The 26,180-nt window shown below is 39.1% G+C and overlaps 3 protein-coding genes and 1 non-coding gene across 6 annotated transcripts in view; 3 read left to right on the top strand and 1 right to left on the bottom strand.

The window, feature by feature from the left end:
* The first annotated feature begins 1,853 nt into the window (after positions 1 to 1,853).
* On the top strand, positions 1,854 to 5,636 carry LOC119721042 (heat shock protein beta-2-like). Its single transcript, XM_038190914.1, has one exon. The coding sequence runs from the start codon at positions 2,675 to 2,677 to the stop codon at positions 3,470 to 3,472; it is 798 nt and encodes a 265-aa protein (XP_038046842.1). The 5' UTR covers positions 1,854 to 2,674; the 3' UTR covers positions 3,473 to 5,636.
* A 4,525-nt stretch (positions 5,637 to 10,161) lies between these two features.
* Positions 10,162 to 10,233, top strand: Trnac-gca. The gene has a single exon. It is a non-coding gene; the product is annotated as a tRNA-Cys (tRNA).
* A 1,927-nt stretch (positions 10,234 to 12,160) lies between these two features.
* On the bottom strand, positions 12,161 to 21,899 carry LOC119720600 (E3 ubiquitin-protein ligase RNF4-like). Of its 2 annotated transcripts, none has more exons than XM_038190333.1 (6): positions 21,799 to 21,899; positions 19,071 to 19,171; positions 17,582 to 17,743; positions 15,642 to 15,804; positions 14,932 to 15,034; positions 12,161 to 13,802 (listed from the first exon to the last, which is right to left on the bottom strand). In XM_038190333.1, the coding sequence occupies exons 2-6, from the start codon at positions 19,123 to 19,125 to the stop codon at positions 13,653 to 13,655; spliced, it is 633 nt and encodes a 210-aa protein (XP_038046261.1). In that variant the 5' UTR covers positions 19,126 to 19,171; positions 21,799 to 21,899; the 3' UTR covers positions 12,161 to 13,652. The 2 variants fall into 2 exon arrangements, with proteins under 2 accessions (XP_038046261.1, XP_038046259.1); XM_038190331.1 differs by having other exon boundaries at positions 19,071 to 19,146; positions 21,799 to 21,860.
* Positions 21,900 to 23,091: 1,192 nt separating this feature from the next.
* LOC119719936 (protein FAM193A-like) overlaps positions 23,092 to 26,180 on the top strand; it is a 31,437-nt gene continuing 28,348 nt past the window's right edge. For both annotated transcript variants that reach the window (XM_038189419.1, XM_038189420.1), the window contains exon 1: positions 23,092 to 23,334. In XM_038189419.1, the coding sequence (XP_038045347.1) occupies positions 23,224 to 23,334 (111 nt within the window). In that variant the 5' untranslated portion in view covers positions 23,092 to 23,223. The remainder of the gene's footprint in view (positions 23,335 to 26,180) is intronic.

Raw genomic sequence — 26,180 nt, forward strand, 5'->3', positions numbered from 1 at the left:
AAAAAAAACGAAACCAATTTTTTTTTTTTTTTAATGTGACATCGCAATAAAGGCAGGCAATGAGTACACCACCATCTTTTCCTCAAAAAAAATTGGTTAAAGTGGTCAGAAATTGCCTCAGATCGCACCACAGAGCATCTAGAATCCAAAAAATTTTCGGGGCCCTCACGGGCCCCGAACCCCACGCCGTAATTTTTTAGACCCACTTTTTTGGGGGGGACCAAATTTTTTTTTGGCCCCCCCCCCAAATTGTGTTCTGGATCCGCCCTTGTCCGGGGCTCAACTCTGAGCATTTTGGATGCAATTGGGTCCGAAGCCATGTTGTAGATGGAGGGATCCTTTTTCAAAATGGCCACTTTTCCATTATGGGGAATTCGTTTAATGGGTGGTCTTCTTTGGCTAGGAATTTCTCCAAAAGTCCGCCATTTATTTTATCTTTGTAATATGAGGACTCAAATACTGGACAATTTGAAAAAAAAGTGAAAGGAAAATGAAAGACGACATGTTTATCATCGTTTTTTCTGTGCAGCCTGAACACCTGTGAGAGTTTTGAGTATTTTTAAAAGAATTTTAAGTACAGGGAATTATCACTGTTGCACCAATAAATCCTGCGACCGTGAAAGGTTTGCTTTTCAATCTATAGTGCGCCACCGCGCGACAGCATCTGAATTGTTCGAAACTGATCCCTACTGATGGCGTATAATGGCCTCTATTGCAAATGCGCATGTAGGCCTAAAATTAAACTCAATGGTAACATTTAAATATGAATTTAGGAACTTTAGCATTCCATTTATTATTCTGGCACCATTTTACTAGTTTCATAATAGTATCACGTAGTCAGCGGTTGAACGGGGAGGTGAAAGTTAGAAACCCACGTCACCCCTCTAGATCCGCTATACTGACTGCTGTTTGCTAACTAAGACTGTGTTTATTTTATTTTTTTTAAGATATGAGGACTCAAATAATGGGTATTTTGAGCTTCTCAGCCAGTGAGATAACCCCCATGCATTAAATTCTGTGCCAGCCAGTAACACAGGGGCGGATCCAGCTTTGGCTCAGTACTGTCGGGGGGGGGTAGTAGAAAACATGTTTTTCCTACCTGATTTTCCTCTCTTTTTTGCCACTGCCAAGGCCTTCATCTATTTCAGACACTGCATAGTTGTCGAACCGCTTACAGTCGCCCTTTAATTATACCTAGTCTGGATGGGCCTGTCTTGCACGCAACATTCGGCCATGACATTGTCTCACATCATTCAATCAATCACGTACAGTCCCAAATGCCCTCTAAATTTGTCTGCATGTGCGCAGATGATGGAGAGGAGAATGCAAACTGACAGAGTTTGTCCTCACAAGCATTCCGATAAAAGTTTAAGTTATATTATAATGAGAAGGTTGGATGGGGTATATGGTCGGATGGCAAGGTAGAATATCACGTATCGATATCAGTTATTAGGGTTATTTGCAAAGGTGGTTGGTTATGCATTAGATCATTTAAAACTACTGATTGTTTTAAAACTCTGTGTTCATTTATTTCCTCTGTACATGTATATCAATTAGGAAAATTAATGCATCATTCTTATGCCAAAGAAATATAATTGTACATCGAATAGCTTTACATGCCTAGTGACAAGAGCTCGTCATGGAGGATCCACTGTGTTTCCTAATTATAAGATTGAAGACTTTGGTGACCAATTATTATCCCATAACTTTTTTAAAATTCTGGCTATAAGCTATGCGCTAATTTAACGCTCACAAAAATTAATGTCTCACTGAAGAATTCGCCGTTCAGAGCAATCTGTGAACAAAATATATAACAGAGACTAAAAGCTCCAGACTAACAAGCAACAAGTAACGAGCTAGCGCCACTGGGCAAGGCGATGTTTATTTTTAAAATAAACAAAAAACTTTAAAGAGAAACGCAAGATCATGGAATGACCATGAACGCTTGGCATTTAACATATCAAAAATATTAAATGGTTAATCGAAATACCACTCAGTCTTATAAAGACTTGAAAAGCGACCACTCACACGAAGATACAAGCAGGCATGCCATTGGCCACGGGGGATGTGACGTCAGCAAACAGTCTACATGCAGGAATGCTATATCTGTTCTCCCATTGACTAAGGTCGAGACGTATGACTGATAGACATGAGGCACAAGTCAACCGTTCCTCCATCTGCTTTTTTTTCTTATGATGTAGAGCTATATCCAGGCATCGCCCAAAGACTACTGAGTGGCGGCATTTTTGCTCTGCTGGCACAATCCGCAGGAGGCCTGGAAACCCAAGGCGTGCGCTGCTGAGAGACTTTCTAGAATACCGTCTTATCGGAGGCAGGAACACATACCACGGAGAGCCGGTGTTGGGTTACCGATGCGACTTGGTAGGCATCTCGCGTTATAAGAAGCAGTTTTAAACCAACGTGCTGCATCAGACGATCACTTCTCATCAGACGACCATCGCATCATCACCGCATTGGCTGGTACGCTGACATCACATTTTACATTAGTTTATGGAGTTACCAAGTGCACGCCACAAACTCCACAGTGCTGAACTGAACCAGCTTACAGTGGGGACTCCAAAAGACATTAGTGGATTGTTACGAGCCCAGACTGAGAACATTTTAGACTGAGAACATTTTAGACTGAGAACATTTTAGCATCAACCGTTGTGGGATGAATATCGAGATAAAGATCCCGCTGACCCACCCCCGCGTGGAGTACAGCATCACCGGTGGTGATGGAGCATCCAACCCGATCATTGTTTCCTCTGTGCCTGCTGCCTCATCCAAACAGATGATCACCAGGCAGGTTTACACCACGGGAAGCCCGCAACAAACCACAGTCGAATCAGCTACAATGCGGACTTCATCTGGCAGGCGTGTGGAGGTGAATGTGCAACCTTCTGCACCAACCAAACCCACACTCTACCAAGGCTACTACGTCACATCACCACAGCCAACTATCATCAGTTCACCCACAGAGTCATCACCACCAACACCATCAGCATCATCACAGCCGAACTTTACTACTAAAATAGTCAGTTCTCCCTCCTCGGGTCCCCCAGAGCCAGCTCGCCAGAGTAGCCGTGTTGAATGCGACGAGCATCGGTTCACGGTGACCCTGGATGTAAGTCAGTATCGTCCTGAAGATGTTGAAGTGAAAGTCAAGGATAACAAGCTGACGGTGCATGCCGAGCAGAGAGAAGGTCACACAGCCACAGGGTATGTCCAACGCGAGTATTACCGCCAATACACACTACCAGAAGATGTGGATATCAGCCTTGTCAAGTGTTACTTGTCTGAGAAGAAAGTCTTGACCGTGGAGATACCCAGAGTGCCCCTGACGGACACAAGAGAGAGACAGATACCAATCATGATGATCGATGGTAACCAGAATGCCACTAGAGGAGGAAAACGCACCTACTTTGTGGAGGAGATGAATACCAGTGATGCAGATTCCTTCAGAAAATGAACGGATATTAATAACAGTTTCCTGGACAACAACGTAAGCATGAATGAAGATTTTAGTTTTAAAAATGACGCAAGTTTCAATATGGCTAGCATTACAGGCCTTGTGACCGATAACCAACGTCCACTGGTTACACCAATAACCACAACCTTTAATTTGTCCATTTTACTTTTATACTTCATTCAACTTTCCACACATTCTTCGTACTGGCCAGTGGCACCTAATAGAGAATAGCAGGTGGATACGGATTCTTGGAGTTAACCACATTCACATGAACCTATATTTCTAATTTATGACAGCAGAAGAAATACTCCAAATTCCTAAAACTAAAAATGGTTAAAAAGAAGAACCATCAAGAGTAAATTCGAACATTCTATTTAACTATGTAGAAAGATGCATGGCTGTCAACAATATTAGAATATTACTTGATCTTTTCAAATTATTACTAAGTCAACATATCGGAGAAGCATGTTGCAATTCCTCATTAATAGAGCATTACGCTACCGGTGACATATTTATAGAAGCAGTTTGACATGTCGCATCTTGGCACGGTCAAAATCTGGATTCGCACGGGAACATTAAACTGAGATTAAAAAAACCCAGAAATACTTGAGTCGTGCCACCAGCCCGCAATGGAATGGCATGCTGCTCGACGCTTTCACGCACCGAGTCGAATCAACATGCATCTTCCGTCAAATTATCCCCATGATATCGAGTAAATGATGAGACACAACGTGCTGCAAGAACTAGAAGAAGGAATGTGGAGTCTTGTCACGGCATATTTGCGAAGTAAACCTATACAGTGTCAATATGATTTCGCAATGGGAGAGATGCTCATGGTGTGATGGAGGTAGGACACATGGTGCCACACCATCTTAATGATGCTGGCTGCTGACCATAGCAACCTAGACGATGACGGTAGATTGGTAACAGTCACGTGATGCAGGAACAAAAGATGTTGCCCTTCATCAAAAGAACATCTTATCTTGCAATAAATACAATTAATTAATTAATGACAAATCACGGTTTACTTTTAGCTTAAAACTAACGTCTTTGTTTTTGTTTTATTTATTCGGGATTTTGTCACAAAACCAACCAATCGTTGATAGCACACTTTGATAATAGTTAATCGTGCATTTTCGTTGTTATTCAAGATGCCAGTTAAATTTGCATTGCTTGTTTAAAAAGAAGTGTTTATATTATACTTTAAGTTATTTGAAGGGAAAGATAATGTAACTGTAAAAAAATATGTTGTATAAAAGCCAGTAATTCGAGATTTAATCAAAGCGATGCACATGCTTGCACTGGTGCGCCAAGGTTAATTCGGTTTCGGTATCGACCGAAGTTCGTCGGGGAGTATAGGTTTTTCTCTTGAACTTTTGGGCAAAAAAATGTCCTGAAACTTCACCTAGTTGAGAAACACGACTTTCAATATGGCTGGATTAAAACCTCTTCCATTAAACGGCGGTCAAAAGATTTACGGAGAAGTTGTATATGATGATAATAATTGTTATTATTAGCCTAAATCATGCAGCGAAAGACCGACTTACTTTTGACGAGCTGCATGTTGACATTTGGGAGGCATACGGGGCAGCCTCGAAACTGTACGATTGCCAAATCTTATTCATGTTGATGTGAATACTGTTAACTAATTGAAAATATCGAGCGAAAATATTGTAAATCTATTTGTAGAAATGTCAAGAATACACGCTGTTTTTTTAGTCGACGCCTTTTGCATGAAAAAAATATGATGATTGTGTAAATATATACTGTTGGAAGTTTGTTCCCGTAAATTAGATATATCAATCAATGAAATATGTAAAAACTATTTGCACATCCGTCTCTGTTAAAGAAAGGTCCTCTTATCTATTGTCGACAAGATTGCAATTTATTTCAGATGTGATTTTCAACATTGTTGATTTGAAAACAAGTCGGAGAAAGTAAAATTTTTAGAATTGGACCTTGTTGTGATGGAATGGTATCTATTGAATTTAACACCAAAAGACGCCATTCCATCACAATGATGGAATAATGCCATTTGCGTCAATCGCCAAAAGGCTTTCTGTTGTGCTTTACTTTATTTTAGATAACACTTAAGGTTGTTATTGTTTGAAGATAAAAAATGAATTTCTGGAAAATTAAAAATCTCGATCTTGTTGGCAAAGATTGCTAATTGTGGGACAATATTTTCTTGCCAATCACAAATCTGAGTCAGCTTTGACAAACTATGAAACCTTTAGGTTCATTTATACACTACGTGCGGCATGGACGTTGAGGGAACTGTAACTTTTATCGATCGATTGACTTGAATACTTTCTGGCGTAATTGCCCATTTAACTTTAGTGTCTCTCCTAAAAGTTCCCAAGAGTGCAAAATCCACAGTATTTCTTTAAGTGCCACTTTATGAAGCATTCATGTCATTAATGTTGGAATGTTTCGCAGAGAAAGCACACGAATGACGCACTACCCGTAGGCGATGGCAATTTAATGTCAGGAATGTTTGCCTGAGTTTAGTCATGAAAAGTCGAGCTCAACTGCCAACATTATACATAAACCTCCAGAGTGTCTTTACAAATCAAAGTCCTTTACATTTGAGGGGGAAATGAATAAACAGTGTTAAAGGGTTTTGTGGAAAAAAAGAATTGCTGTTATATTCCTATCATTGGTGTAACTTTTGTTCATTGCATGTATTGTAGTTTTGTAGTCTCATTAAGTTAAAGAATGCCGATTCATCTGTCCCATATTAACTCGCAGACATCGCTGACATCTGGAAGTTATTATTATTGCTTACATCATAATAACTGCCCTAAATAGGTTAGGCAGTCGTTTCAACGAGGAGGTAGAGAATATCTTTATTGCTTTCAGCTATTTTAGAAATGTTTGAATGTGACGTCACATCCTGTGACGTCATATCAAAATGAGTTCGGCATGACGTCGTGAAAGGTGCGCGCCAAATGCGCAGCACCATGCTGTGTGGTATGCGGTATTTACCCTATACAGTTGTTGCAACATTTGTTCTTAAAGATCAGAAGATAGATTGCTTTTTGGCCTGTTGTCTCTATCCATCGTTATCGTCATTGAGTAAAACATTTTGTACAAAGCTCATGTTCGTTGACGGCAGCTGAGTCCATCATAGCCATCTACTGCTAAACATAATGTCAACACGTAACTCGAGCATAATTCTGGCTATGGTTGGTCAGCCAAACTGTTATGTTATGTTATGCGAATCAGGCAGCACAGACATTATGATGTTACCATGATTTCTGTAAAACTTCTGAAGAAATTTATTTAAGAGCCTGAAGTGTTAAAACTTCATGTAGAAGATGATATAATGCCAGTGGATTTCATTTCAGGAAAATCATTTTGACCCCTTCCATGTCCAGAGAGATGCACACCTAGGCCTATACCGAACAGTGTAGAGGCATTGAGATTTTGCCATTGAAAACATCTACCAATGGGTCAAACTTAGTTACTGAAATGAAAGCCAAACAGATTGGAAAGTAATCATCTTTTGATTGACCATGCAAAAGTGGAATCCACATGCATACAATCCCAACAAACAAACTGATCTCCAAACTCGAAGAATGATTTACCAGATCTGAGGAAAATGGTTCGGAGATGTCGCTGGATTGACAGGAAATAACTATCATCCGGATTCTATCAGTAGTTTGTTACTTGCCTCAGGCTGGAAAATTCTCACCACTGTTTTGTTTGAGAAACACCTTGCCAGTTATATATTTAATGATAAATATCATAAATTATCCTTCCGTGTCACGCCGAGAATTTGCGAGAATTATTCACGGAATTTTCCAACTAAGGAGTCCAAAGGATTCATTGGTGGCAACCGCTCACAGGAAAATGATGTTAATCGTTGGGTATCTTCTGAATGTCTGTATAGACAATGTCCATCTGTTAGCAATAATAATATCCTATATATGGAACCGAACGAATATCTGTAAATATTCAAAATACATGCACACATTCATTTCTGAAGTGCTTAATTCAATCTCTCTGTGAAACATTTAGGCAAAACAATTTATCGCAATGTGAAAAGCGATTTTCACTCTCTTGTTTTTTTTTATCAAAACAAACATTTGTACATGAAGAGCTCACTCCTCTTGAACGAGTGAGACCGTTCTCCTCATTGCCAACTGATATCCACTTCCGAATGCAATCGTCTTGGAATTAGATTACTGGATGATGACCAAATATGGCTTTACATGTACTCACTCCTTGGTGTATAAATATAGCAACAATGGCATTTACATCCAAGAATAAATCATAACATTCTAAAATGTCTGCTCAGGTTTCGCTAACTATCCCGCGGTTTATCAGTTCTCTCGTGGGATCATTCTGCATCATTTTATCTTCCTTATCTTTCTCTTTGTCTTGGTTCAGAGTTCAAACCTTCTCCAGCGTCTAGGAACTCTGCAGAAGAAGAATCGTTAGTTCCGCGATATGAATCGGATGTGCTTACAACAAGGTTTATGCGATCGAATTTTTGATGGTCTTAACAGATGTTATCACCCAAAAGAGTGCACGACGACGAAATCAGACCTACAGTTTGTCTAATAGACTGAAAAGATGTTTCAGTGTAGATACATTTGATTATGAAAAACTGGATAAAGTATAAAGTCTGGAACATCTGATTATAGAGTAAGATAGGCTGATGGAAGTCTCACAGTCCAGAAGGCACACAATTTAAGGCGTAATTTGGGAGATTTCATTGGTTAAAAAATCTGACCCGAATTAGAAAGTTTACTACCTTTGAAAATCTGGAGCCTTGGTACTCTCATTAGTAGTTTCTGACACGAGTGGATTTAGTATTCATTTGATAATTCCCTTCTTTATTTTCTGTCCTTTGTGCACATTCCCACGTGATGAAAGCATGCATAACGAGGTTGTCAATTCTTATTTAATACCATTGCAGCATTTTGCCGTCAATCATGAAGTAAGTGAAAAGCATTATGATTTCACATTTTCATAAACGACAAGCATCTCTCATCAAATGATTTTCATCGAATCTCTGTTACTTCTCAACGTCGAGACTTGGCGCACAGATCTAAGGGTTTATTTTTACAAAACCTGACATTTTCACCTGCGAATGTCTACCGAGTCGCACGGGGCCGGCGTTGGCGACCGCGCTTGCCATTTGACAAGCCCCCGAATCTAATTAGCAGGAGACGGTAGGAATGTTGGCTCAGTGCCCGCTAAACCGGTGTATTCTCAACCAGGTCCCGGAAAACAAATTGGTAGCATTCTAGGGTGAGAAATGGGAGCGAACGGGGCCCCAAGAAAAATACTCTTAGTCTAGCCTAAGGGAGATGTCAGCTTCTTAGCTGGGCTCAAAAACAAATTCATCGCATGTCAAGATGAAAAATTAGTTTGGATGTCAATCCGTGGTAGCAGGATAATTTTTCTCCAATCTTTGACCGATCACGACAGGAAGATGCGTAGCCACATCGGAAATTCAAAACTACAATTCATATAATTTGCTTTTTAGAGGAAACTGTGCAAGTTAAAAATGAAAAAAAAAGGAACCACCCCCCCCCAACAACCAGACAATCAAACTAAAGCTTACAATAAGTCGTTGAATCTTGAAGTTAGGTAGTGTTATTCAATACAATTCGTTAAGGTCTCGGAACTATACAAAAAAAAAAGGCAAAGTAGCTGGCCTAAAATGTGTCAGTAAATCTTTATGTACATGTATATTCGGCAATAATGTTATTCAAGTTGCAACGAGTTTCACCATATGCGATTAATTTGAGAAACTGTTACCAAGCGAAACGGTCCATCAGAATCGAAGATTGCCTGGACAATCAGAGTATAAGAAAAAGTCGCGTCTGGAGAAGGTCAGATTGTAATGCAATCAAGTTACTCTTGGAAGAATAATAAGATAGCAAAATCAGAGAGTAACCTTTCCAGTAATGTCTTGTTTTGCATGGCGTGTTGGTGGCGGGGATACCTCACACCAGGGCGTGTTAAGAGTGGAATGCCCGCCGTCGATCAGGATGTTTGCTCAGGCGTCTTCTGTCGTTTCGTCGCGGTGATGTTAAGACTGTACTGAAAAGCAAAGTAAAAGACCCATCTTCATTTAACTATAGGGTCATTGACTTCTAGTCTTGGTTTTCAAAGGCATACGGGTAGGGAAAACGGACTTGAACCAGGCATACGTGTTTGTTATAAGACACGAGGTCCTGTATACACTGAGACTTTCGGCTGATTGTATAGAGCGCCATATTCAAAACGATAGCCCCCAATATTGGAGACCACGCCCCCTATTTGCAGATTCACAAAAATAAATGTAGGCCTATCTTCGATAACTCATAGGTAATGTTGATGAGCCGAGCGATATGTTAATGCATTATTGTGTACTTTGATTTGTAAATACCCCCGTACCACGGTTCATGAATATGTAGGTCTATACACTACATCATCGGCCCACTCGGACCGACAGAAAATCGTTAACCCATTTTATTTAGGAGTTAATAATATTATAATAACCATATTTTTTTCACACAGCGTATATAGTCCATATCGAACGCCCTTTGTGCTCCCTTTGCTGAAAACAACAATATCCAGGCTTAGATAGTAGATTCGCATCACAAAACTTTTCGGTTCAGTAAATTCGGGAAGGTTATTTATACCTTGGGTTTCTATAAAACCGGCATTTCGAAATGCATAGCAAGAATGGGGGTATAGCTCAGTGGTAGAGCATTCGACTGCAGATCGAGAGGTCCCCGGTTCAAATCCGGGTGCCCCCTAGTCGGAAATTTTTTCTTCTCTTTTGTTTTTTTACTTAACAAAACTGCAACATTCCAAATCCACCGGTCATGCACAGAACTAACATATTCACATTCTGTTCAGATATAAAGTAGGTCACTTGTTTCCCTAAGGATCATTGAACATTCAACAAAATGGAAGCGAAAATGGAACCATGTTCCAATTCGTCAAGTGATTGATATGTTGTTTGTTTCTTACCATGTGTCTTTCTTCTTTCCAATTTGGTACGCCAAGCACTAAAATCACGTTTCATGATAGAGACATCACAAACCCTTCTCATAATCTATGGGGGAAGTCTCATGGACGCTGCTCAAGATCCCACGGGTATTTTCATCATCTGAACCACGTGTCATGACCTCCTGCCTGCATCAGATTCAGTTTCAGTTTTAGCCTACTTTCCCTTGAGAACAGAACAATGAACAGTCTGCTTATGGGAAAGTCTGAAACTCTAGGGTGTACAAAAGGGGGAGTGGACAGCGACATTTTATTTGAAAAGGGGGTAGGGTGTGGGAGGGATGGGCGTGGCTTGGGCGGAGGGGGATGCTCGAACTCGCCATGACGATACTGCGTAAATAATATCGTGTTTTTACATTAAAAGCATTACAGACGCACCGACTCCGTATTTTGCAATTAAAATGTATATTTGGAAAGATGTCTTATGCAATATTTGATGTGGTCTAATTCGAGTTTCTTTACACGAGAGATAATGTCCTTTAATCTTTTCACGTTTATGATTTCATAGAAAGATGCGATATATTTAGAAATTTCGATTGATCCAAGAATTACAATCATCATCAAATATTTCTCAACGCCCTCATGTCTCAACTTCAATACCAATGCAAGAGAGTCTTCGTTATCCGAACATATTGAGTTACTTTCTGGTGTAAATCAATGACCTAAAATAGCCGTGCTGCAGATTCCAGTGTGGCGACATTCCACCGTCATACCTGTGCGAAGTTAAAACCCTCTCACGATGAAAACATCCGCATTGATTTCAACATTAAATTCAGCAACCAAGTCACGGTGCAATCCAGCCCGGGATGTGGAGATTTAGAAGTCATACCTGATGATGTAAGTAGTAACACACCCAAACATTTCAATGGCGTGATCAAAATAAACATTCCAATGTAAGAGATGTGCGTGCTTCAGGACCAAATAAATTAGTTTAAACACAAAAAGGACGTTTAGTTCGCTACCTTACGAACTAAAGAAAGCCACTCACATAAAACAACATAAAAGTGTCATTTCGTTGGTGGGGATAGGTGGCCCCTCGGCCTCTTGCTTCATCTTCTTCTTGAAAGGTTTCTACATTCATGCCTACTCTTTTACATCACTACATCATCAATGTTGCCTGTTATACTATACAGCTTTGTTGAGTCAGTCTCACTCCCTGCTCATCTCATCATCATCAGATTACTTAAGTCTTAAGATGATGACCTTTACTTTCATATTGGCCTGCTGTGAGACTTCAAATAGTCCATCAGGATGATAGAAACTAGGTCAAGGATCCCCAGAAAGACAGGGTTATGACGTATAGGTACGCTCACAAGATTTGCGACAGTTCTTTCCCTCCACACACGAAAAGAAAAAACGTTGTACTGTGTGGCATGATTTGAAAGAATACATGGTTCTTTCAGGGAGAATGGAGAGACTTTCCAAAAATGTTTTGTTTCATTGTCCAGCAGCCCAAGAACGATTGTCTTGGTTTGGGATTTTGTGAATTTTCAACTCTTGGATGATTGATTGATCAGTCAATTTGAAGTGATAAAAAACATACAAGTTTTTAAAATTAAATTTACATGTATTTTATGAACAAACAAAATCTTTTCATTTGATGTTTCGACATTTGCCAAAGACATTTACTTTGAACTTGAATTAACATTTAGAAAAGAAATACATGACATTGAATTACACAAAATTATACAAATGAAGGCTCATATTTTATTGTGACACCATTGCCTTATGTTGTCAATAACTTAGTACAAAAGTCAAATTTAATTAATGGAAATTGCGTCTTTTTTCTATCTGAAAAAAAAAGAAGAATATTGTTTTGCTTTCTTTTCAGTAAATATTTAAGTTACACACTGTGTTTTTTTGTCAGTGTTCCGTAAATGTTTTAATATCTTACAATTAATAATTATTAACAGTTAAATGGCTTAACTTGTTATAAATAATCCCAACTGGGAATGTGTCCAACAGGGAACATGACAAGTTAATTATTTCTCAACTTTCTAACATGACAGCTGAAAAGAACCCAATTTTATTACTTCAAGCAACATTTCAAAGGTGGAACAGCAATAACACGAGGTGTTTGTGTAAAAAAAAAATGAATTTTATTATCTAACCTGAGAGAAAATTATACAGGAAAAACTGCCCCATACTATTAAAATTGGCCATAATTTTTGGAAGCATAAAAAAAACATTTATCTTCCATCGAAGCTGACTATTTATCATCCTACAAAATGTAATCAGTGACGGGGAAAGAATGAATAAACACAGGGCTAGCTGCTTCTGGGCTGCAGAATCAAAGCAACAGACGATATGAATGTCTCAGCTCCAGAGGGGAAAAACAGGCACATGTATACAATACAAAATGGTCGTCCAACCCAAGAAGTTAATGCTACACACATGATGGAAGTGTCCATATGTTTTTCTCGGAGATGTAGCATTACACAATGTGTCTGGCATGTTGGGCACATGTTAAATTAGGGAACATCTCTGGAATTAGATCATGCCGCATTTATTATTTTCACATCTGGGATAATACTTCATGCCTATACATTGAATGGGAAGACTTTTTTAGTTAATGCAAATGCAGAATTCTCTTCAAGACATTCAGGATTTTGTGGTTTCTTATTTTCAAAAAAAAAATTGAGTCAAATTAAACAAAAACAAAATTCATCAAACACAGATTTTCTTTAAAAAAGATTTTTTTTGTCTCATGTCAACATTCAAAAGGCAAAATTGAAGAAATCCCTTATCACTTTTTTGACATTTCTTTAAAAAACTTCCATCTTGATATCTTCTAGAAAAAGCCAACCTAGTTCATTAACAAAAAAATTAAGTGCTTTGATGTGAAGGGTATCACTTTTTCTAATAAGAGTGCTCTCTATTAATTTAAGAGGAATACAGGCAGGCAAAAACCAGATGGTTTAATGTTAATTAAAGTGATGTTTGCCAGTCACGATTGATGGATAATAAATGACTAAAAAGGGACAAATGCCAAAACATTTCATAATTATAAGGGGAAGTTAAAATATATGATTCCTTGGTTGCCTTGAGTTCTTTCTTGTTATCAATGCAGTTTTGCCTGCTGCTGTTTGGTCAGAAACAACAGAGGGCGCTCTGCAGGTTTATTCAAACATACTTTTAAAACTAAGTGCTTTACTTTGGTTTAATGTCATAGAAATATGGGATGAACTTGTCTAAGGGTGAGTTTTCTGCGACATGTTGGACATCGTTGTTGTGTTCGTATTGCACTTGTGATGCATCGATTGCAGAAGATATGACCGCAGACGGTGGAGTTTAGTTGAAGACCGCTGGCACGGATCTGCAACAAGAAAAACCTCAAATTATAGTTGGAATATAAACACACATATATGTACAGAGATACTCTGTAGGAACTTGCAGGATGAAAAAATCTTAATCTTTTAACCATCTGCACTTGGACATTTTAAAGTTATATTCTACAGGACAGGATAACAGAAAAGTCACTGCCTGATGACTTTAAATTGGAATATGTCAGACACAGACCTGATAAACAAGTGTATTGTTTCATGTTGGCAGGAAATTAAACCAAGACACACTAATTATAAATCTGGGATACAACGCAACCTTATCTACAAAGACAAGATCATGTCAGTTCTCCCAACACAAAGAGGACAAGATGATGGACCAGCGTTGTTAATTAAAACCATCAGATGACGTGACAAGCCTGAATGGTTGGACACAGCTGGTGTGGTGAGACTCAGCATTCTATATCAATGGCCAGGGGGAGAAAATCTCATGATGTGAAGCATGTGTAGTGATGAGAGAGAGAGTGCATGATAGGATGCAACTGGTTTAGACCAGTCAGAACTAGTTCATGCCAGTCACGGCTCGATCTGGTGGGGATGCTTTACATGTATAATTAGCCTAATTCTTTCTAGGAATAAACAGCTGTGAACAGTATGGTGCCTCACCTCATCTATGCAATAACTAATTCAATTTGTGATAATTGAACTTGAAACAACAACTTAAACGTGGAAAAATGACCATCTCAAACACTGTAACAAAGAAACTATCAAGGAGACAAATAAGAATAACAAATTTTAACAGTCTAGTGATTCCAGTTGGTCACTATTATTTCACATGCTTACTCTATTATATGCAGTCAAGACAAAGACGGATGGCTTCTCAGGGCATTTGCATTTATCTATAAAATCATATCAACTGCATAAAGGCTCTAAACATCATCACCATCACAGCTATACTATAAACAGAAAGGTTTGTGTATGTGTGCGTGCACGAATTGTTCATGAGTTGATTCTTCACAAGCTGAAGTGGGTGACAGGTGAAGAAGCGAGCAATAGGCAGTGAAGCCACCTCCCCCGCATAGCAGGCAAGGCGAAGCCTCATCTAAACTAAGGGAATAAAAAGAGAGACAGCTAGCTCAACAAAGCAACAGACACAGAATTTACCTGTGTTTCATTGTCCATACAGACAGGACATTTGACTTGCTTCCTACCCGGAGTACTGCTCACATCAGGAGGTGTGGCTACAGCACTTGGCAACTCATCAGGCCTTAATGACAAAAAAAAAAGACGACAAGTAGAAATAACAAGCAGTCTTTTTTTCAGGTAGGATGGTACAGATTGTAGTAATAACGACAGGTCTCTCACTAGACCACCAAGACTGATCCCAATTGACAAGTAAATTGACGATTCCTAACAACATGATTGTCACCTGTTATCGTTGCATAGTAGGTATGTGCAGGTCACGCACTGACAGTACATTCCCCCTAAGCTAAGAATATCATCTGTGATGAGATATATTTGTGATGAGGAGAATGTGCATGAGATCAAACTGAGATAACTGAGCAAGACAAACCAAAAACTCCAAATATGAATGTTTAAAAAATGTTTTGAATTGATCATCAATGAGTACTTCGGGTGTAAACAAAACCTCTCCAATTTTCCTGTGGGTTGAAAGAAATAACTTTATTTTAAGGTTGAGATGTTGTCTGAAAAGGGAACACAAAGAACAGGTCCAAAAGGAAACTCAGGGAATAGCTCCTTGTGTTCCAATCATGTCAATAAATAGTTCTGATTAGATTACACAATTAAATTGGTTTGGGTTCAATTTTATTAGATACATGTATCAGAGTATTTATATATGACCTTTGACCTACCATGGTAACTTATTGTTGACATCAACAGAGGCTAAGACTTGTACATCATTTTCTTCATCGCTGTCTATTGTGACATCGCTGTTGCTGGAATATGGACTGTGTCGCCGTGACGACCGCGCAGCTCGTTGTAATCGTTGACTTCTTCTTGTTCTCCTTGTTGGTACTATTAATTAATGTTAAAAATAACCAGAGAAGTTGAAAAAATCTACACCAGGTACATCCCTTGATATGACATTACTACTCACACTGTCTGCCTCTGTAATCTACATTCCAAGCTTACCTACGGCAACACATGGATCAACTTTTCAGTTAAAACTAGAGTTTCTAATTTCTCCTGAAATACAGACCATTGATTCCCTGTTTTCTCTCCATGGGTTTCTTCAAGGAATAAGCCATACTACAGTTAGCCTTGGTCAAGGCGTGCGACGATAGAGTCCGCTGATGCACTCACCTCACATATATACTGTGCGAAGTGCGAACTGTGACCTCACGTGGCTAGGCTACACTATGCAAATCAGTTGGGGCTAAATGAGAACCTTGAAACAACCATAGCAATGGCCTATCTTTTTTGGGCAATTTTCGTATTTTGTCGCTGGATTTATATCGAGTTATTGGTGTGCAGACTCCAAACTTGTTGGAGAATGTAGCCACACCATCCAGCTCTCTATCCATGCAATATATGAGTCTCCACGACCAAGCACTGAATAATAATCTCATCTTTATTCGCATACAAAGTTGTCGCTGGAAATCCAGTGACAAAATAAAGAAAAACATAAGCCAAAGTCCAAGGATGTTCCAAGGCATTCATTCAGCACCAGCTGATATTTATTTGAAGCCTAACCGCGTGAGGTTGCTGTTTGCGCTTCACACAGTACGACCTTCGATCATAAGACACTGCCGCCAAACGCCTTGGCCAAGGCTATACTACAGTGTGCAATCCTTTTAATTTGATATCCAAGACCAAGCCAAGAAAATTTAAGTTAATATGAACATAAATAAATGTTGACCTGATTTAAGGCATATTTACTTCAATAGCAGAAAGGAAAATGGCAGCAGTTAAATTGCCATGGATCTCTAAAATTTAATGGTGCATATTTAAGGTCCTTTGAACAAGATATAACTTGTTGACAAATCAAGCAGTTAGTATAATGCAAACCCTCCATCAAGCTGTAGAGACTGTCTGATAGTATTGGCAAGGCCGCATCATGATCAACAAGGATTTATTTTCAGTAATGGGAGAGCAACGACCTGAAATGCACAGCTTCATCCTAACCAAATTATACAGCAATTTGGAAGTTAGGAAAACACTCATTAGCTCAGGGTGGCAGCTGTCTAGCCAACGAAATCTAAAAATGAGCCCTCTAGCTGTTAGGCTATCAGAGAAAGATCGGAAGGAATTTATAATGGAAACATTCCTGGAATGTTTGAATCGCAGTTTGTTCCACATGAATTACGATTGGAGAATTGAAGATTGATGACATGGATTATCGAGATAAAATATCTGGGTTAAAGTCGACGCTGGTTGGAAAGGAATGGAGTGGGTGGAGTTGGTGGGCGGGGCATGGAAACAACAGGAAAACTGAATTTTATGGGTATAAAAGGAATTTGGGAAAGTTTTGGTAACCAACTAAAATAAGATCTATTTAAGTTGAGTGCTCTTTTATTTAAACAACACAACATTAATATTATTAAGCATATGAAAAGATGAGATTTCAGACAAGTTTTACAGCAAAGAATATATGATTACCCTTTATAATTATATACATGTGATGCATTAAATATGTTTGTCAACTTGATGCAACAGTGGAAACTCCAAGCACATAAAATGTACATGCATTTATATCATGCATCAAAGCTGTGAAATGTTTAAATTGATCAACCTTAGCCTGGTAATTGGGGCGTGGCCATATTGGCATTAAGTGTATTCATTTATAACCTACCAGGATCCAACATGACTGGTGATGTATCTCCACACGTCAAGTCAACAATCTCATGAGCTGAGGATGAGAAGAAATGCACAGCTTGGCCTGGCTGGCCTGCGTTGGTAGAACTAGCACCAGAGGGGGAATCATCAGTTAAGTCAACAAAGGATGGGGAGGAATCTGCAATAATAAGACAAACAGAATTGCAACAGTAACCAGGTACATTCCTATGGATACCTTTTGCTTCCTCTAGTGTCATTGTGGAATTCTTCCATTAACTAAACTACCCCAAATCTTCTTAAAATCCATCATCCCATGTCTTCACAGAACAAGGGAGGTCACAAGACATTAGACTTCAAACTCTGTTACATCATCTCTTCAAATATATGTTGTATGAGAGATCTTTAGTTAACAATTGAAGTTTTTTGTTAAACTGTAAGTTAACTTTCTAAATTCCAAATAACAAAATTAGAGTGGCCTGATGTGTCATCCTTAGTCGAGGACTTTTTCAGAAGTCGTCTTTGCTGAGGATGAAATATCAGGCCGCTACTCTGATTTTTTTATTTGTATATTTCAGATCAATCCAGTCAGTGAGCAGTTTGTAGCAGTTTAATTCATTTTCTAAATTCCAGTTAGACACTATTCCATTCAACAGTAAGAGACACATAAACATACATATTGCTATCCTTGCAATTGTTTTAATTCAATTTTAATACTCAAAGGTGTAAAACTCTAAACCACTGCTCAAGCACAGGGTTATTTACAGATCATAGCATGCACTTTGTAAAATGACCACATCTGTGATTCAAAAAGCTGTCCAAGCTTGAACAATAGAGGGCAGCATGACAGGTTTAGACTGCATCATGCAAACAAACGCAAGATACAGCTTCAGGTAAAGACCTCACTCTGTGGTTTACAATAAAAAATGTCGCACATCCACTAATAAAATAAACTGTAAAATGCTAGCTTAACAAATAAAGTATATAAAAAAAAAAAATTAAATTTGATACAATCAAGAGGAAGTCTTAGTCATGCAGTTTTCAATTGATCAGGCCTGAGAAAATGTTAAACACTGCTAAAATGTTCATTCCTGCAGATAGATGTTGGATTTAACAAGCTCTGTGTTTCAAAAGTTGTTGGATATAGATGGGAACAGGCCTACGGCTATACGTCAAATATGGCTGAGAGTTAGGACCAATCAGGAAAGGACTTGCATCCTAATGTATAATCACAAACTCTGTACTGATCACCCCATCCTTGACCATGTGGCTCCTCACCAAACAGGATGTACTACAAGTCCTTTGTGCTTTCCAATGAGGTCCTGTATACCACATACCTCCATCGCACTAAGATAGCTTGCTTTTGGGATACAGGGGCAAGCAATTCTAGTGCCTGTCTTTATTCCTGATTTTTAGTAGCCCTAACCTTGAGTGGCTTATAACCTTGTAAATAAAATTGGTGACTTCTACTACCAAAAAAACAAAGCAAAAAAATCAAAAATACATACCATCACTAATGATGAGCACGTCGTCAGAGGAGGGCTGCCTCCTTCGGGTGGCCATATTAATGTTTGCATCAAAGTCCTGGGGAAACCACCAACCAAAACATCTATTTGAGCATAATGTGAGAAAATATTGCATTTATGTGTTTTCTTAATTTATACATTTCATGAAAGAATGTAGCATCCTGATGCCACATTGGTGGTTGATGGTTGTGTACAGAGTGTATTACATGTATATTTTGCACTAAATTTAGTCAAGCACCATTTGCAGACGGTGTTGTAATTTTGTAATTCTGCGTCTGGAAGCCAGACCGACAGTCGTGTATATTCTTTTTAATTTAGCGCAATATGTAAGGGAGCAGACTAATGGCTTTGCAAACCAAGAAGCTTAAAAATAGCAAGGCAACCACTCTTTTCCTAAAAGAAACTTATATTGTTGGCTTACGATCATCCACCATACCGATTAACAAAGCGAAATCTCTTTATTTGTGGCAACAACCAGGAAATTCCAAAGCATGCAGTTTTGGCGTTGTAGAAAAAATTCCTGCCTAATTCTACGCAGTGGATGCTGCATGGAAAATCTGTCATGTAACTCACTATAAACATTTTTTTAATAACTTTGACTTCTTGGCTTTAGGAAAATATATCCTTGAGCTTGTCAAACTTTTCTTTCTTTTTCCTTTCTTTTTTGACCGCCAATACACTTTTCTTAATTTCAAGATTATTTTCAATATCCTAATGGTTGAATCATTTACAAAGGCCTATATTTACATATTTACATAAATACATTTTATACATATTTACATATTAAATGTAGATCCCGATAATATTGTTATTCTGATCATCCCAATCAACAGAGACAATTTTCAAGATGTCAGATTTTAAAAGTTATGACCGAAAAAAAAATCCAAAAATAATATAAGAAATGTGTCTTTTTTGGTTGCACTAAAGTTTTACACCCCTGTAGAAACTGCAAAGTATTATCTATGACATGTTAACTATAGTATAATACTGACGATAGTGTAGACCAAGAAAGGTCACCGTACAGTCATATTTTCGACTTCTGCAGGCCCGGAAGCATCTGCCTGCTTTTGTAGTTAGTAAATAGCTGTAAAAAGCAGATTGTTTTCATTTTTTGCCTGAATTCCCGGGAAAGCCTTCAATTTCCACATTTTTTCGTGCATCAAAGGATACCATCCCAGTGAAAGTTTGTCATTTTTTAGGATGCATGCCTTGCAAAATATAACTTAAAGGTGAGTGCACAGAAATAGGAGCGCAATTTGAGTCCCCCGCGCAAGTTTAAACTTGCGTGGGCAAGTTTAAACCTGCGCGCACGCAAGTTTAAACTTGCGCGTGCATTAGCTTCCTTGCTACAAATTGCGCACGCAAGTTTAAACTTGCGCACAACACAGATTTTCCCCATGCATGCAAAGCTTCTTTTTTTCCCCAGGGTAAATTAATGCAGATATGTAAAAAAAAATTGTTGTTGCCTAAATGCCTTTTTTTGAAACATTTTATTAACAGCATTATGCTAATGACTAATGAGGTTGGCTGTGTAGAGGTTCAGAGATAATGCACTTTGCATCATGATGTTTATTATTGTTTATGGCTCATTAGGATTTTTGTTTCATAAACAACATATTTATTCATAAAGTCGAATTAATTAATTAAATTAGTAAATTAAATTAATTAATTTATACATTAACACATTTATTTACTATTTACAGTAATTACCTTTTTATATGCATAGCGTTTTTAAGTTAAAACATGTAAACATTAATATGAATTATTGAGCCTGCAAATAAAATAATTGTTAAAGTAATAAATTTAATTAATTAACTAAATTAGTAATGCATTCATTATTTTTTTTCAAATTATGCATTTTTTTAAGTGTACACAGCGCCCGAAATGTTATGCAAAGTAATTTTAAAAAAGAATATGAATTATTGAACTGTCCAATTAATTAATTGCTATGCTAAATTAATTAAATCAGTATTTTTTTAATTGTACAGTACATGTAATGTAATTTAAAGCATTTTAAAAATAACGTAAATGATTACTATTACGTCAAAACTTGAACAATAGAAGGGATCATAATCATCCTTTTTACATTAACAATGAGTTACACATACTTAAGGACATTATGATTTATTTACATTTAAGAATATAAATAAAATTGCTAATTTGTTTTACAAGGCAACAAACTTGAAGCTGGTCTCCATTATTGAACAACTTTAGGAACTTTGTACACTTTTCAAGCAATCGCCGCTAGTGTGCTGATTGATTGCTTGCCCGGTCCCCTCCCCTTAAAAAAAAAATAATTTATTCCATTATTTGTACTCGTGTTTTGAATGTTTCTTTTTCTTCAAGGTTTTCAAATTGCGATCGCCTTTGCGCAAGTTGTAACTTGAGCACGCAAATTAAAATGGCGCAGTGTAATTTCCGTGTTTCGGGAGTCCCTCGCGCAAGTTTAAATTTATGCGCGCAAGTTTAAACTTGCGCGGAGACTCAAATTGCGCTCGACAGCTTTAGGGGGTCTGACGACATAAATCAAATGGTTGCTCGTCTCGTGATTTGTATCGAATCAGCTGTTGTTTGCCTAGCATTCTTTGCCACAATGTTTGTGCTTAGCAGCGCCGTTAAATTGGCCCAAGAAGGAGCGTAAATATTTACATCTTTTCCAACTTGCTATGATAAATAGGACCAAAAACTACACACCCAAACGTTAACCTACCCGTATTTCCATTCGTCTGCACGTAAATACGAAGATGACGGCGGAAACTAAAACGTATGAATGTGAATGTGGTCCCTGCCGAAGCCCTATCTTAAAGGAAGAGTAGCTTGACTACTGGACATGTAAAATAATAAGTGGAAGACGCAGAGCAGTCATTTGGGGGTCCGCTCATAGGTCCGAAGCCTTATAAGTCCGACAAAATCTCATCCCCAAAGTCCCCAACCAAATAAAGTTCCATAATTAAGTCCAACGCCTCATAATTCCGAGATTTCGGACTTATGAGGCGTCGGAGCTATGATAGGTGTCGGAGAATGATATGCCCCCCCCCCCCCCCCCCCCGCAATTTGAAAAGCAGATATCAAGAGCTTTCATTGGCTGATTTAAGGGGCTCATGAAAAAGAGGGAGAAATAGAAGAGACAATGCCAATAATCTAAAAAAAAACACCACACACACGCAAATTGAAAGTTGATTTTTTTCTTCAATTGCCAATATTGCTCAATTCGTAGAGTAAGGAACATAATTTTTATGTCTATGAAAAGACTACCGCCATCAAACGTTTAATAGCCAAGTTGCCCCATTTTTTATTTATCAGGCTACTTTTTCCGCCACTTTTTGAAAGGATACAATAATATTTATGTAGCTTTTCCCTCGTTAGGAATAGAAAAGCGCTCATTTGTTTATTTTAGCGGAAATGCGGCAGCGGAGGTCCACTTAGAGTTTTAAATCCTAAGACATGATCACATTTTGAACATGTACGGGATAAACTTTTGGCAATTCGCAGTTCATAAAGACTACAGCTTGTGACTTGACTTGAGACTTCATGACTTCTGAAAGCTGTGAATATCTCTATCCCGACCATGATAAGCAAGAAACAAATATAAAACAAATAAGCGAATTTGTTTGGATATGATAATTATTTTTTTTTATTCAAAAAATGTGCATTTGTATGTCGGAGAAACAAGCTGAGTTTTTTCCTTTAAACAATCCAGCCCAAACTTGTAAATATCAATTGCCTAAATAAGATTTAGCGTTTTTTTCGGAATGTTCGCTTGTTCGAGTTTTACTCCACACAAATGACGTCAGAGGAGGTCTGGCGAATTATTTTCAAATTTGCCAAAATTAAGCGAAAATTTCTCCCAAATTCTCAGTAATACGATATTCGTTAACAATTGATTTTTAATAATTGTATAAATATTTACTGTTGAGAAGATTTATGTGAGAGTTTTATTTTATAAACAAAAACAAATTGATGGGAAGTCGCCATATTGGATTGGGTAAGATTCCATGACAAATTGCCGTGAAAGTCGCGACGTCGAGAGGCACACTGAAAACTCGAACTTAGTTTACGTCTGCAGTTTTCAACAAGCAAACCATTTGTGCCCGATGAATACTTGATATCCAAAGATACATATTCAGGCATCAATATGAGCGCATCCGACATGAAAAGAAGTAAAAGAAGGAGGAATAAACGGGGTGGTGGCGGTGGGAATGCCAAACCCAGTCGTCAACAAAAGCAGGCAGGAATTGGTGACCAGGTTAGTATATGCCATTGCCTAGTGTGGCCGCGGTTAGCCCCATAAATGTGGCCTATTTACTGGACTGCCTCCGTAAACATAGGCCACACATCCACATGTACAAAAATCGTGTCGACGGAGCCAAATTTTGATTTTCACATTTAGGCTTAGTTTGTAGGGTTTTTTTGCTCTAGAAGCATACTCACCCTCTTTATAGGCTAATCAGAAAGTGCTGCCTTTTTCAGATGTATATTTTTCGTGAAATTTCCAGATTCATTTTTACACGTTTGCGTATCAAAATTTCAACATGAAATTTCACAAAAATTAGACATCTGAAAAAGGCAGCACTTTCTGATTAGCCTGTAAAGAGGGTGAGTATGCTTCTAAAGCAAAAAAACCCTACAAACTAAGCCTAAATGTGAAAATCAAAATTTGGCTCCGTCGACACGATTTTTGTACATGTGGATGTGTGGCCTATGTTTACGGAGGCAGTCCAGTAAATAGGCCACATTTATGGGGCTAGGCCGCGGTATGCTGTGCTGAACCTCTGGCCACACACCGTGGTCCGCGCACTACTGAGGACGTTTTCATAAAAATTGCAGGGAATTTCTTACATATGGTTGTATTCTACGATGTCCCATCTATCACTTCTGGGATGCTTAGGTGTAATGATGTTCAATTTTCCTAGCCCCACTAGCTGACTAGTGTGGCCGTCGGTATGCTGCGCTGAACCTCTGGCCACACACCGTGGTACTGCGCGCTACTGAGGACGAAGTTTTTCATAAAATTCAGGGCAGTTTCTTACATTTTCAGTTTCTTACTTTCTTATGGTTGTATTCTATGATGTCTCACCTATCACTTCTGGGATGCTTAGCATGTGCTTAGGTCTAATGATGTTCCATTTTCCGAGATATTCTTCAATCTTTCTGGAGTCCATATGCACTCGTGAAACGTCTGGTGATGGCAGCGAGTTGCAAATGCGACGGCTGTTTCCTGTGCCGTAGATCCTGAATAGAGATCGGTGCACGTGGCCCCCTGACGATAAATGCATGGCACACCACGGTGTGTGGCCAGAGGTTCAGCGCAGCATACCGACGGCCACACTAGTGGGGCTACAATTTTCCAAGATATTCTTGAATCTTTCTGGAGCCCATATGCACTCGTGAAACGTCCGGTGATGGCAGCCATTTTGAATGTGACAAGAGATGACCTCAAGCTGTGACGTCGCGTTTATGCAAATTGCTTGTCGAGCGAGGGCGCGAGTTGCAAATGCGACGGCTGTTTCCTTTACCATGCATTTATCGTCTGGGGGCCACGTGCACTGATCTCTATTCAGGATCTACGGCAAATTCACAATGGCTGCCATCACCGGACGTTTCACGAGTGCATATGGGCTCCAGAAAGATTCAAGAATATCTCGGAAAATTGAACATCATTACACCTAAGCATCCCAGAAGTGATAGATGGGACATCGTAGAATACAACCATATGTAAGAAATTCCCTGCAATTTTTATGAAAATGTCCTCAGTAGTGCGCGGACCACGGTGTGTGGCCAGAGGTTCAGCGCAGCATACCGCAGCCACACTAGTGGGGCTAGCCATTGCCTAGACCCGTGAACGTGGCGTTGTAGTTTACAAAATACAAGCCACGTTCACGGGTCTAGCCATTGCCATGATTGCATTGATTGGCAACTCGAAATGGGAGTAATTGCAGTATACCCTGCCACTCGGAAATGCACCCCTAAATTCTCTGGTAGTACGAGCATGACGAGGTTGGAATCACTGGAAAAGAAACAATTCAAGTCCATGCCAGCTACGCGGATACTGAGTGGGGGTCCATTATTTGAGAACACAAAAGGAATGGGAGTTGCTGAAATTTTTTTAAGTCCAAACCAACCACCCTGTTGGCGGCTACGCGGATACGGAGTGGGAGTCCCCTTGAATATGCTTGAGAACGAAGCAACACAAAAGGAATGGGAGTTGCTGAAAAAATTCTAAGTCCAAACCAACTACCCTGTTGGCGGCTACGCGGTTACGAAGTGGGAGTGCAATGGAGCATGACGCATAGTACATACAAGTAGCGCTGAGAATGTTTATTGAGGTCAACCAACCGTGACCTCGTAGCCGGCTACGAGGTGGATAGATCAAGTGGCGGGGTATTCTGCAATTGTGCCTCGAAATACATGCTTTCAGGTAAACTCGGTCCGTGACCATTTCGGTCCGAGTCAACTCGGTCCGTGACCGACTCGGTCCGTGACCAACTCGGTCCGTGACCAACTCGGTCTGTGACCTAGCCCCATCATGCCCATAAATTAGCTTGACATGCTCATATTCATTCACATGTAGCACTGGAGAAGTGTTATGCCCCAACTATCGCATCGGTCCCAACTATAGTTGGGACTGTCCCAACTATAGTGCGGCAGTTGGGTCGGCCCAACTATAGTTAGGACTGGAGTTGCGCCGGATGCTTCATGCTTGATAGATCTTGTTGATGTTCCGCGGCGTTGGCACCGTGTATTCGTCGTGCATGCATGCCGCAAGGCTGGCCGGTCACGTGGTACTGCCTAGTTGGATGAGTTGTCCAGCTGCTGGGTTTTATTGTCCAGCAACATTTTGCAAAGTTCAAAGATTGCCATGGCCGGCCAACTATAGATGGGCCCCACCCATAGCTAATGTCAAAGGTCCCAAGTAAAGTCGGGCATGTAACAGAGCTGTAGGGAATGTTTTATAGTCGTACATCAATGTAAACTATAGTTGGGACCGCCAAATAAAAATATTGCGGTGGCCCAACTACAGATGGTCCCCACCCATAGATAATTTCATTGGTCCTAAGTAAAGTCAGATGTGTATTAGAGTTGTAGTGAATG

This window comes from Patiria miniata, unplaced genomic scaffold (assembly GCF_015706575.1).
Source record: "Patiria miniata isolate m_02_andy unplaced genomic scaffold, ASM1570657v1 HiC_scaffold_9, whole genome shotgun sequence".
Taxonomy (NCBI): domain Eukaryota; kingdom Metazoa; phylum Echinodermata; class Asteroidea; order Valvatida; family Asterinidae; genus Patiria; species Patiria miniata.

Bases quoted from the DNA above. Each gene is read 5' to 3' on its own strand.
- LOC119721042 (XM_038190914.1), top strand. From the start codon at position 2,675: ATGAATATCGAGATAAAGATCCCGCTGACCCACCCCCGCGTGGAGTAC.
- LOC119720600 (XM_038190331.1), bottom strand. The intron at 17,744-19,070 runs GTATGTATTTTT...TTATTATTGCAG, and splicing joins CGTGCTCATCATTAGTGATG to ATTCCTCCCCATCCTTTGTT. The intron at 13,803-14,931 runs GTAAATTCTGTG...TTCTTGTTGCAG, and splicing joins GTATGGACAATGAAACACAG to ATCCGTGCCAGCGGTCTTCA.